Consider the following 12319-nt stretch of genomic DNA (forward strand, 5'->3'; position numbering starts at 1 on the left):
GTCTGCCTTCAAGCGGAGAGCCCCCAGTGCTGGCAGTCAGCCGAATGGGAGCTGTGGGCCTGTAGCCTACAGTGTCCTGAGCCTCGCATGGTACTCAGAGAAAGGCCTAGTTGTACCCCACAAGGCTCCCAGAATCTGTCACTCACTGACATAAGCCAGTTGTCTGCTCTCTGGCAGTAACTGCAGCAGTTGTTTCCAGAGGAGCAGGGAGAAGGTTCTGGAAGGTTCTAGAATTTCTGTCTCGTGCTTCTGTTTTACTGGTTGAGATTTTATATCTATTAGTATCGCATACATCCAGCTGTACATGCACACCGCATATGAAGCAAATCCTGGAGGGCGTGTTCAAATGACCTGACTCAGTGGACATATGCTGAAAAGAGAGGCCTGTGGAAGAGAATGGTGCTACTTTCTAGGCAAGGGAACTCCCCATTTCTGGTCTGCTTGTCTTCTCATCAAGGAAGGAAGAACAGGAGTTGGTCTTGGAAAAGAAAAGAGGGCAGAGGGATTTTGAACTCCGGGTGGTCATTTCCTGGTGCCTCCTGGTGAGAATGCAGGGACCAGTTCATATCCATCCCAGCACACAGCTGCCAGCGGTTTACAGCCCTTCTGGCAGATCCCACTACCTGCCACCTAACAGGAGTTTGGCATAGTGGTGTGAAGTCCTCTGAGGTCCCTCAGATGGGCTCTGTATTCCGAGCCATGCAAGTTCCTCAGCACCTGGAAGCATCCCTTTGAACCCACATCACCTTTCTTCCTAGTACTATGGTGGAAATGAACGTAAATACAGCAGTAGGGAAATACAGAGCTGGCTGCCCCAGGAGCCTGTCACCCCGACAGAGGAGAGGAATGCAGGTGTGGGGATGCCTGACAGCCTCAGACAGAGGGAGCCTCCGGTCTTTCCTGTTCTGTGTCTCCCTCCACCCCTGGCGGGAACTCTGCTCAGCTGACTCTGTCAGACCAGAGCAGGCCTAGGGTACAGGCTGGAGGAGGCGGCGCTCTTTTGGCTTCTAACTTGGCCAAAGTTCATCTTTCCTGCAGGGTACGGCTGACCCTCTGTCACGTGGCCCTGGCTGACTTCTGCTTCCTGTCACCTGTCCGCCTCTCCCTTAGCCTCAGATCACACAAGACTGTGTCCGCTTCCATCCTTGAACTTGATGGCTGCAGTGTGCACCCTCAAATCCGGGGTCAGGCTGGAGGAGTCGTCCAGGCAGGGACTCGTGAGGGAGCCTCATGGACCACCTGTCCTGGTTGCTGTGGAGAGCAGGGTAGGGGGTGTATGGGTTCAGGAACAAGACTGTCTAGATTTGAACGCGCTCACTTCTGAGCAGTGGCTGTACACTAGACAATACATCTCTTCAAGCCGCCTTTTTCTATCGTAAAAATGAGACAATTACGGAAGAAGATAAAGAATGCGTCTCATACACAATAACGACTGAACGAATGAGAGCTACTATTCATCCGTAGCAGTGGAACACCATTAAATGATGGAATGAAAAAAATCTGCTTTGAGCGATGGTGCGGCTGCTCAGTCAGGAAAGTGCTGACCTGAATTCAGTGCCCAGAACCCACTTTTGAAGAAGCCAGATGCGGCAGCACATCCTTTAACCCCAGCACTGGGGAGGTAGAGATGTGAGGGTTTATGGTGCTCACTGGCCTCTACTACTTCTTAAGTTCCAAGTCAGTGAGAGACCCTGACTTAGAAAATAAGGTGGTTGTCCTTTGGCCTCTCTGGCTATACACATGCACACACAAGGATATTCATACAGTTCCACATGGAAATCAATCCTTATTTTCTAAAAGCAAGAGAGACTCCGCCATCTTCCTGGTGAGTCTCAAGGTCGTGGCGAGCTCTCCACCTCAATTATCTAAGTCGTCTGCTCTTTCTGCTGCCCGCCCTTTGGCCAGACACCGCCAACAGCTCCGGCAGAGGGCGGAAGGAAAAGAAAAGACTTGTGATAATTGAGTGCCTGTCCGTGGCTCCGAGGGAGACCGAGAGCCTGCAGTGGTCCCCACACATAGCATCCTAGAGACATGCTGCCTTCCCAGCCTCACCTGGCAGTGGAGTATGTGAGATGCAGAGCCCTGACCTTGTATAGCCCTGGGCAAGAATCAGCTGTTTGTGTCTCCTAGGCTCTGTGTCTCTGCACAGTGACCCTTTGTGGACCTCCAAGAACATCTAGGGTTGTGACAACTCCCTCTTCTACCTCTGCTTTGATAGTTCCCAGAGATGGTGGAAATGTACGTAGAGAAGAGGGTGGATAAAGAGAGACCTGAAGTAACCCTGGGCATCGTGCCAGGAGGACCCCTGGGCGACATGGTGTCAGCACTGAGTGAATCCGTGTGAGGAGGGGTTGGGCACTGTCATCGTTCTCTTTGTCCTTGATACTGATGACAGATAGGTAGACAGGAGGCTGTTTTTAAAGCTAGCCTGGTGTTGCATGGCTTTTCCTGGGGGCAGGTGCACAAATGTTCATTCACCCCAGATAGGGCCCCAGGGACAGAACAAGGAAACAACTCTACCCCAATCCAGCCTGGTGGAGCAGTGAGTTTATTGGGCTTGCTTACAGGAGCATGCGTGGGTGGTACAGGAACATAGCTGCTTTCGGGCAGAGGCATAAGCAGCCTCCCACAGCACTTGGTAGCCCTTAGACGTTCCTAAGAAGGGAGCCACTTTAGAAAGAGCCTGGAAATGGGTTGGTCTCACTAGGGTCTGTGCAGTTCAGCATAAACGCTCTGATTCAAGAAGGCAGAGCCGGGTCAGAGCAGCGGACGCTTCCAAACAACATCGCCCATGCCATCCCTCACATTCCAGGGCAGCTGTCACAGGGCGGTGCAGTGGTGCATCCTGTAGTCCTAGCACTCGGAGGGTGAAGGCCGGAGGATGAGGGGTTCAAAATCAGCCTCAGTTACATAGTGAGTTTGAGGCTAGCCTGGGCTGCAGTGAGACCCTGTCTCAAGAAAAGACACACAACAAAGAAAGATAATTACTAATTAGCAGGGAGTATCCAATCACAGATGAGTTTACCACGCTCAAGGCAAAAGTCCAGCTTGTGTCTCTTTGATGTGTTTAGCCAGGAACAGAGAAATCTTAAAGAGATGTTAAACTCGAGTCAATATATTAATGACGGAGACTTCTGTCTTTAATTAAAGGAGACCTTTTTTTTTTATAATGCCCTTATTTTTAACTATTTATTTTATGTGCACAGGTGTTTTGCCTGCACATTTATCTGTGTGAGGGTGTCGAATCACTTGGAGCTGGGGTTACAGACAGTTATGAGCAGCCATATGGGTGATGGAAATTGAACCTGGGTCCTCTGGAAGAGCAGCCAGTGTTCTTAACTGCTGAGCCATCTCTCCAGCCCTGAGAAGACTTTTTAATGACTCAAGGAAGCATTGAGACCGCATGATAGCTTGATTTGATATTGTGATGTGAACCTGTGATTCTGGCATGGGTTCTAAGATCCCTGCTGCTGGGGGAGGCTCTCAGACACTCGCTCTAGAGCTGTGTTCTCAACCTTCCTAACGCTGTAACTCTTTAACATAGTTCTTCATGTAGTGGTGACCTCCCCAACCACAAAATTATTTTCACTGCTACTTCATAACTATAATTTTGCTTCTGTTTTAAACCATAATGTAGATATCTGATATGTGACCCCTGTGAGAGGGTTATGCGACCCCACAGGAGTCACAACCCAGAGGCTGAGACCCATGGCTCTGGATGGTGGGCATTCCCAAGGCTGTCAGTGACCCTTGTGCATGTCGCCTGTGAGCCTGTGCCACTGCCACGGTGAACACAGGGCTGACACAGCATCACGCAAGCGTGGGGTTCTGTGAGTCAGTCTGCTCCCACTTCCTCCTGCCTGCCCTGCTGCCTGCCTGTGTCACACGGCTGCTGATAGAGCGTCGGTGATGAAGGATGAGTCCAGAGTCAAAGATACCAGGCTCCATATCCTTACAGCTTGACATCACACAGGTTGGGGCTCTAGATCCCTCACCATGGCCGGCTCAGGTGGAAACTAGTCCCGTTGCTTCTGCTTTTGCTGCTGCTGCTGCTGCTGGTGTTGCTGGTATTGCTGCTGGTGCTGGTGCTGCTGGTGCTGCTGGTGCTGGTGCTGGTGTTGCTGGTATTGCTGCTGGTGCTGGTGTTGCTGGTGCTGCTGGTGTTGCTGGTGCTGCTGGTGATGGTGCTGGTGCTGGTGCTGGTGCTGGTGTTGCTGGTGTTGCTGGTGCTGCTGGTGCTGGTGGTGTTGCTGGTGTTGCTGGTGCTGGTGTTGCTGGTGTTGCTGGTGCTGCTGGTGCTGGTGGTGTTGCTGGTGTTGCTGGTGCTGCTGGTGCTGGTGGTGTTGCTGGTGCTGGTGCTGGTGTTGCTGGTGCTGGTGCTGGTGCTGGTGTTGCTGCTGCTGGTGCTGCTGCTGGTGTTGCTTGTGTTGCTGCTGGTGCTGCTGCTGGTGCTGCTGCTGGTGCTGGTGTTGCTGGTGGTGTTGCTGGTGGTGTTGCTGGTGTTGCTGCTGGTGCTGGTGTTGCTGGTGTTTCTGGTGCTGCTGCTGGTGTTGCTGGTGCTGCTGTGGTGTTGCTGGTGTTGCTGGTGCTGCTGTGGTGTTGCTGGTGTTGCTGGTGCTGCTGTGGTGTTGCTGGTGTTGCTGGTGCTGCTGGTGCTGCTGTGGTGTTGCTGGTGTTTCTGGTGCTGCTGCTGGTGTTGCTGGTGCTGCTGTGGTGTTGCTGGTGTTGCTGGTGCTGCTGTGGTGTTGCTGGTGTTGCTGGTGCTGCTGTGGTGTTGCTGGTGTTGCTGGTGCTGCTGCTGGTGTTGCTGGTGCTGCTGTGGTGTTGCTGGCGCTGCTGTTGCCACAAAGATGACATTTCTGGAACTCCTACAGTTGTATGTGGTTTTCTAATGTTCTAAAGGAGAGCGCCCCAGCCTCATCCATTATGAAACTCAGCTCTGCGCTTGTGTATGAGGTTATAGACATGTATCAGCATACCTGCCTTTCTGGGGGGTTCTGGGGATCTGACCTCAAGTCCCCATTCTTGTGCCACAAGTGCTTCACCCCCTGAGATGGTCCTCCAATCCCTTAGCAGTGAGCTGCACTTACTCCAGGAGAAGCCATTAAGCCTGATGACCTGAGTTTGACCCTTGGGACCCACTTGGTAGGAGAAAACCAATTTCTTCAAGTTGTTTTCTTAACCTCCACATGTAAATCGTAGCATATACAAGTATGTGGGGGGGTATGCACACGCACACACATGCGAGCACACACGCACACATGCACACACACGCACACACACACATGCGAACATACACACACACAGAAATAAATAAATGTGATTAAAATTTTTAAGTCTCCAGTAGAAATCATATCATTATTTCCTGGACAAAGCAGCTACACGGAGCCATCAGTCCTAGTTATTCCCTTTGTCGCTCTATAAATTCGACAGTAAACAGTGCTGTGGGCTCCTCCGGGGCTTACAGCCACTGCCTTCCACAGGCGCAGGCCGGTAGGCTGCTTCAGACAAGTCGAGCCTGTCTTAATTGACTCTTTTGTGTATTTCTTGATTCATTGCTCTCAGCGGAGTTGCTCTTGTTCCGATGATGGTGTTTGTCAGTGCTGGCATTACGGGATGGAAGTGGCCCCAGAGGCTGGCGGCGGCACAGGTGTGCTCATTTGTGTGACTCACTGGAGTGTGAAGGAGAGATGCGTTTTTGGAGGGTGTCTCCCACATCTCTTTGTCAGGTCTCCCCTGGAGTCTGCCTGACTCTGTCAGTTAAGTGGCTACCGTGGATCCTTTTGATAAGGGTGGGGATTGGCCAAGTTTAAGTCAACAGTCTCAGAGAGAACATGGTCCCATCTTGGTTTTCCAGGGTGTCAGCATCCAGGAGGGGCTTTTTGACATTGTGACATAGCATATTCATCTACAAAGTTGACTGTCAAGGATCCTGCCCAAAAATGATATCATAATTCTCTTGTGTTTTAAGTAAGTTTCCAGTGTGTTGGGCAATACCCTCAGCTACCCTTGGCCACAGGCGGCTTGCAGGCTGCAGGTTAGATATACCTGGTGGACATTTATGCAGAAGCCTGGAACCTGAAGATCCTTTAGTCTGCCTAAGAACTCTCTTAGAACAGCCAGTGGACCGATGTCCAGATAATCTAATTCCAAGAAAGATGGTGCTAATTTCAGGTGGGGTTCAAGGAGTGTCCCACATATCTTGACTTCTTACAGTGTTTATGCCGCTTTTGACCTCCTGACCCCTCACAATTATTAGCACCACCAGGTGATCTCCTGGCTGCTGTCGCTTTGGTTGTGCTTTGGTGGATGCCTCCCTCCCCACTGGACTGTACAATCAAATGTGAGAGCAGCCCGCTTTTCGTGTGAAAGTAACAGATTGCAGCAGTAGGGCCATAAGAGTCCTTCCTGCATGAACTGATGGACTCTGGGGTCCTTCGGTCTGCTAAACCCAGAGAAAGACAAGCCTCAGAACCGTCTCTAAACCATGGAGAGACAGCCCTGCGAAGAGCTGGATAAACCCTTCATGGTCTCTGGCTGGAGAGGAGAACAGAACAAAGCACGGTCCAGCGCTGTGCCATTGGATATGGTTTATGTAACCTTACACAGAGACCGCAATGCCACACCACAGGCAAAAGGACAGTGGGACACCTGGCTTTGCCTAAGAAGCTTAAGATCTCATGGCTGAGATGCAGAGGAAGCCCAGCATCCTCTGATGGGGCAGAGAGGTTGATCATGGCTCATGCGCCCCCCAGATTAGTATTGTGTGCTCAGCACCAGCGGAAAACACACAGAGGGATAAATATTTGCTTGAGGAATGTCTCTCTGACACTTGGAGGTACGTCTCCCACCTCCGAGAAGCCAGTCGCCAGCCCCATCAGTCCCGCATTAGAATCGGAAGAAAACGATCCCCACAGCAAGAGACCCGTCGTTTGGTACATCCAGCGGAGATAATGTGGCCAGCGTGCAGTGGCACTGAATACTGATAAGGATGTGACAGGCCACGGTTAGACTTGATGTCACATTCAGATGGTAGCTGAGAGATGAAAAGCAAACAGAAATTAATCCCCCTCCAGGAATCTCATACACATTCACTTAGTGCTTGCCTTCCGCTCAGCAGTCTGCCTCCTGTTCTCCCCATTAATAACTATAATCAAATATCCATGATCGCTTTCCACCAACCGGGTAATTGCTCCTGCTTCCTCATTTTCTGGGATGGGCGATGTGTTCGCAAGATGGGGCAGTTGTGTAACTGTTCTGCCCGTGTGAACTCCGGAAGTCAGCCGTGCCCTGCAGCTGTGGATGCCAGCCCACTTGCTCTCTGTGGAGTGAAGGAAGGAAGGAATTTTATTGTGCTATTTTTAGACTTCAATTTAGATTTCAGCCGTTATGATACTGTGTGCCTGGATAGATAGAGATGTCTGCACACAATTCCTTGGTACAATTGTGCGTCTGCCCTGGGCTCCGGCAGGTCCCAGATTTCATCTCAGCCTGTTGCCCCAGCGATGCCCTGACACACTGACCTTTTGTTCAGCGGAGACCTGCTGGGTCCTAGGGTGATGGTGCCTCCTGCACCTGCTCTTCCCTGTACATGTGTAATGGGCGCCCCACAATTCTGTGTAAATAGACTAAGTTCCTGGCTATCTTTGCATTTTGGAGATAATTTTCCAGAGGTGGTAGATGGAAGCTGCAGCAAGAGGGTTGGTTTCCTTCCTCACTAACCGGACGGGTGTGGGCACTGGGGCGCCTTTGCCTCAACTGCGGTCGGAGGCTTTGGAGCTGAGCAGAATTCCTAGCTTTTCAGCATGGCGAACAAGTTTGTGAGAAACTCCAAGGGGATTTACGGGCACGTCGGACGTACCCACCTGAGCCTGTGTGTGTGGTGTTGTAGGTACTGTGTTAGCACCTGGGCCAGTTCAGATCTCTTTGCATTTGAAGCTTTTGGTACTGGGACACAGTGGCCATTACTCATCAGTGTCATCGTGTGTCCCATAGGGTGCCAACGCTGACGTCACACACCACCCCTTTGAACTAGACAGGTCAGAAAATTGGATTTCAACAAGATTTTCCAAGTGACTTAAGGTGATCTGTATGCACATCAATCCCCTTCCACTTCTTCTCCTTTTCTTCCTCAGCTTTACCCTCCTTTTCCTCTCCCCTTCTTCCTCCCCTCCTTTCTCATCCTCTCCCTCCTCTTCTCCCCCATCTACCTCCTCTTTCTCCTGGTCCTTCTTCTACAAATTGCAAACCTTTAAACAATCTGCTATGGTCTGACTATCTATGGCATGTCTCAGTTAAAATCCTGATCCTTAATCTTCAGAGCAGTGGCCACCAGGGTGTAGCCCTCATCAATGATGATGAACATTAGCATCCTTATGAAGGTGGTCCTTGCTTCTCCCGCCACATGAGGAATGCAGCTAGATAGGACCATCACGAGGAGTTGTTCCCTTACAAGACACCAGGTTTTCTGGTACCTTGATCTTATTATATATATTCAAACCTCAACATACGCATGCATACATATATTCACATATATCTACAGATGTCAGTTTTGTCCTTTTCAGTTGCTTAGAAAAGTTTCTGCCATTTCAACATTGTGCAGATAATTTGAAAATAGTGTTTGGTTCTTGAGCAGCTGAGAAGCCAGCTAGAATGGTCTATCCCTTGTTTACTCCGAGACTTTAATTTTTAATGTAGTCGTTCCGTAACAGTTACTCACAAGGAAGGCCTCCCTCTGGTGACCTTTATGAGGACGGATATGTTTCCAGCTTCCCTGGGTGTTTGTTCAGTTCGTTAGGTCATTCCTGAGCACCCGTGGTGAGTAACACCTTCCTGGGATTTAAAGAAGGGGGGCATGAAATATTCAGGAGCCCCTTTAAATATGAAAAGGAAGGCATGTGTCTGACCAGTGGAATGAAATGCGATGTGGTTATATTAAGAACCCTGCCAGATGCCATATGGTTCAGAGGAAGGCAGCATGCTTGAGTGTGGAGTTTGGGGAGATAAGGGTAATAGGGGTTTTGATATTGACCTTAAAGAACAGGTTAGATTTTAAAATAATAATGACAGCATCAATAATAATAATAAAAGTCATAGTAGTAGTAGTAAGAGTTATTGGATTCCATGACCTGCATGTGAAGGTCAGAACAGATTTTATTTATTTTATTTTTTATTGATTTTTATTGAGCTCTACATTTTTCTCTGCTCCCCTCCCTGCCTCTCCCCTCCCCTTCAACCCTCTCCCAAGGTCTCCATGCTCCCAATTTACTCAGGAGATCTTGCAAGACAGATTTGAAGAGTCACCTCTGTTCTTTCACTCTGTTTAGGGATCAGACTTGAGTCATCCAGGGTACGTTGCCAAGTCCGATTTTACCCGCTGACCAGTTAGGGCTGGGATTTAATGAGAGACAATTTGAGAGAGTAAACGGCACAAAAAATAACCACCTGTCGTTAGAAACCCTGTGTCTCTCCTGGAAGGGTGAAGGTCCATTCTGATGGCATCCGAGGAACACACAGGAAGCGGTATAGAAGGGTCCAGAGCAAGCACACGTCCAGCGATGTCTCCTTGGGTGACCCTGGAGCCTGCCAAGTTACCAGACGTTTGTACCTCTCACAAGCTGGTGGAATGGGAGCACCTGAAGGCTGGGGTTCATATCCTAAACCAGGATACTTAATACTTCCTCCTTGAAACTGTCCGTCCAGTTACGTCCCTGTCCAACTACACAACGGTGAAAGTGGACAAGTAAAAACACACACTGCTGTCTCCACTTGGCACATCCCAAAGTCACCTGGGAAGGGAGTCTGAATTGAAGAATCGCCCAGATCAGGTTGGCCCATGGGCATGTCTGTGAGGGATTGACTTGATTAATTGATATAGGAGGGTCCAGCCCACTGTGGGGAGCCCCATTCCCCAGAAAAATGGCCATGGGCTATATTAAAAAGTCAGCTGAATTTAAGTGTGAAAGAGAGCCAGCAAGCAAACCTTCTCCTTGGTTCCTGCTGTGCTTCCTTGGCTGCGAGTGACTTCCCAGGCTGAAGGTAACACTGTAGGAAAAGCCAGCAGGCCTACTTTTGAGTGCCTTCCCAGACTTCCCTCAGTGATGGACTGTGAACGTAAGCCAAATAGATGCTTCCTCCCTTAAGTTGCTCAGTGTTTTATCACAAGAACAGGAAGGGAAGTAGGGCTCCTGTTTCTGCACGTTGTTGCTAATCTGCAGCTTTGGAAGTGTTTATGCCACCCATGGCTGGCTGGCTTTACCATAATAAGAAAGGGAAGCCAGCCATGCTTGTGTGTGGGTTCGGAGACACCTGGACTCCTTCACCAGCACAGCAGAGCTCGCTCCAACACAGCACTCCGTTCTGCTCACAGCTGGTGAGACATGGATATGGGGGTGTCTTAGGAAGACAGACCCTCCCTCAAGGGGTGCCTTCAGGTCACATGCCAGCAGTAGCCATCAGATGAGGTTCCAGGGCCATTGCCCATGGTCCATCCAGCCCAGTGTCTCCAGCATGGACAACTGTCTCACAGGGCAAGAGTCCAAGAAGTACTAGGTGAAAACCATGTGACCCTTCACTCGTAGCAGTTCTGAGCCTTGTTCCCATAAAGCCGACATGTGCTCTGTGGACAAGGTTAGCCCAGATCCCAGAGAGAGGAGAAACACTGGATGTCTGATTGTAGGATTGGCAGGGTTGAAAGTATGTTTTGAAACCTCTATGATGTAGTCTAATTACTACAATGTGAGGTTGTTTGGGAACTAAATGACATAATGACATAATATACCCACAGCGCCATCCAGTAACTGTGGATATGGGGGCTTAGTCTGAATTGTCAATTTGGTTGGATTTGAGAAGTGACTAGGAAATTACAATATACTTCTGTGCTGTGGAATAATCCTTCTGTTTATTGTGAATATATGTTGCTATAATTGATTTAATAAGCAAACTGGCTGGCCAATGGCTGAACAGGATAAAGTTAGGTGGGAAAGTCAACCTGAGAATGATGGGAGGAGGAAGGGTGGAGTCAGAAGAGTTGCTGGCCAGATGGAGAACAAATTAGACACACAAAATGGGATAGAGGTAAAAGCCGCAAGTCTTGGTGTAGCACATAGATTAGTGGAAATGAATTTAGCTGTAAGATCTAGTTAGTAATAAGCCTGAGCTATTGGCCAAACAGCTCTAATTTGTATTAAGTCTCCGAGTCATTTATTTGGGAAGCAGCTGCAGGTTATTAGGGAGCAGGCAGTTAGGACAGGAAAACTCCACCTATACCTGTAGGCATATCTGTGAGGGTGTTTCTAGAGAGGAGAAGAGCAGCCTTGAGTGTAAGCAGTTCCATCCTGTAGGCTGGGTACATGCTGGAAATCTCAGCACTGGAAAGGCAGGGAAGGGCAGATCCCTGGGACTTGCCAGCCAATCATCATAGCTGAATCGGCAAACTCCAGACCCTTTAAAAACCAAGGTGGACAGCGACTGAGGAAGGCACTGGAGGTTGATCTCCGGCCTCTACATGTGTGTACAGATACACACAAAGTAAAATAAGATGAAGTGTCTTCCTTAGGAATTAAAGGACAGGCCAGAGAGATGGCTCAGTGGTTAAGAGCACTGGCTGTGTTTGCAGATGGTCCAGGGTCAGTTCCCAGCACCGACTAGGCAGCTCACTACTCTCTGTGACTCAGTCCAGGGGCTTGGATGTTCTTCTGGAGCCACTGCAGACACCAAGCATACACATGGTTCACAAATATGCATGCGGACAAAACACCCATACACATAAATTTAAAAAAAATTTTAATTAATAAAAAATAAATCAAAGAATAAAACTTAAACATTTATAGTAGTGGCATTTTCTCTCTATTGGAGACTAGGTTGCCCAGGGAGTAGAAAGAATACAGACACAGGCATCAGTGTCTTCTGGTGAGAGTTTAGAGCCATCACCCTTCTCTCTGGGTGGATGTTTTCCTCTATTATGGGTCTGTAAAAGGACCTGATTGTTATTATTCATGCCGCTGGTGACCCAAGGCTTCCTGGGTCCCCTGAAGGGTGGGAGACAGACAGATACGGCATGCAGAGAGAGCTTGGGTGTAGAGTTTATTGGGGGGGGGGAAGAGAGAGAAAGAAAAGAAAGAAGTGGGGAGGGGAGGAGGGAAGGGAGCAAGGCAGAAGCTGCTGCTCCAGAGGAAGGCTGAACTGAGAGAGAGAGCTGGAGAGAAGGCAGGAGATGTGTTTGCCTTTACCTGAAGCAGGAGATTGGGAGTGGGCAGGGCTTGTCTCTTAAAGGGATAGGGTACCCAGGTGACAGGCCAGGCCAGCAGATTTACTTTGA

The 12319-nt window shown here is 49.4% G+C and overlaps 1 protein-coding gene across 2 annotated transcripts in view; it reads left to right on the forward strand.

The window, feature by feature from the left end:
• Window positions 1-12319, forward strand: part of Disc1 (DISC1 scaffold protein) — a 170784-nt gene that overhangs the window by 131186 nt on the left and 27279 nt on the right. Inside the window, exon 11 of one of the 2 annotated variants that reach the window (XM_075977684.1) lies at window positions 7996-8082. The exons of the other annotated variant lie outside the window; for it this stretch is intronic. Coding sequence (XP_075833799.1) covers window positions 7996-8035 — 40 coding nt within the window. The 3' untranslated portion in view covers window positions 8036-8082. The remainder of the gene's footprint in view (window positions 1-7995; window positions 8083-12319) is intronic. 2 annotated transcript variants of the gene reach the window in all.

Source organism: Microtus pennsylvanicus, chromosome 6 (assembly GCF_037038515.1).
Source record: "Microtus pennsylvanicus isolate mMicPen1 chromosome 6, mMicPen1.hap1, whole genome shotgun sequence".
Taxonomy (NCBI): Eukaryota; Metazoa; Chordata; class Mammalia; order Rodentia; family Cricetidae; genus Microtus; species Microtus pennsylvanicus.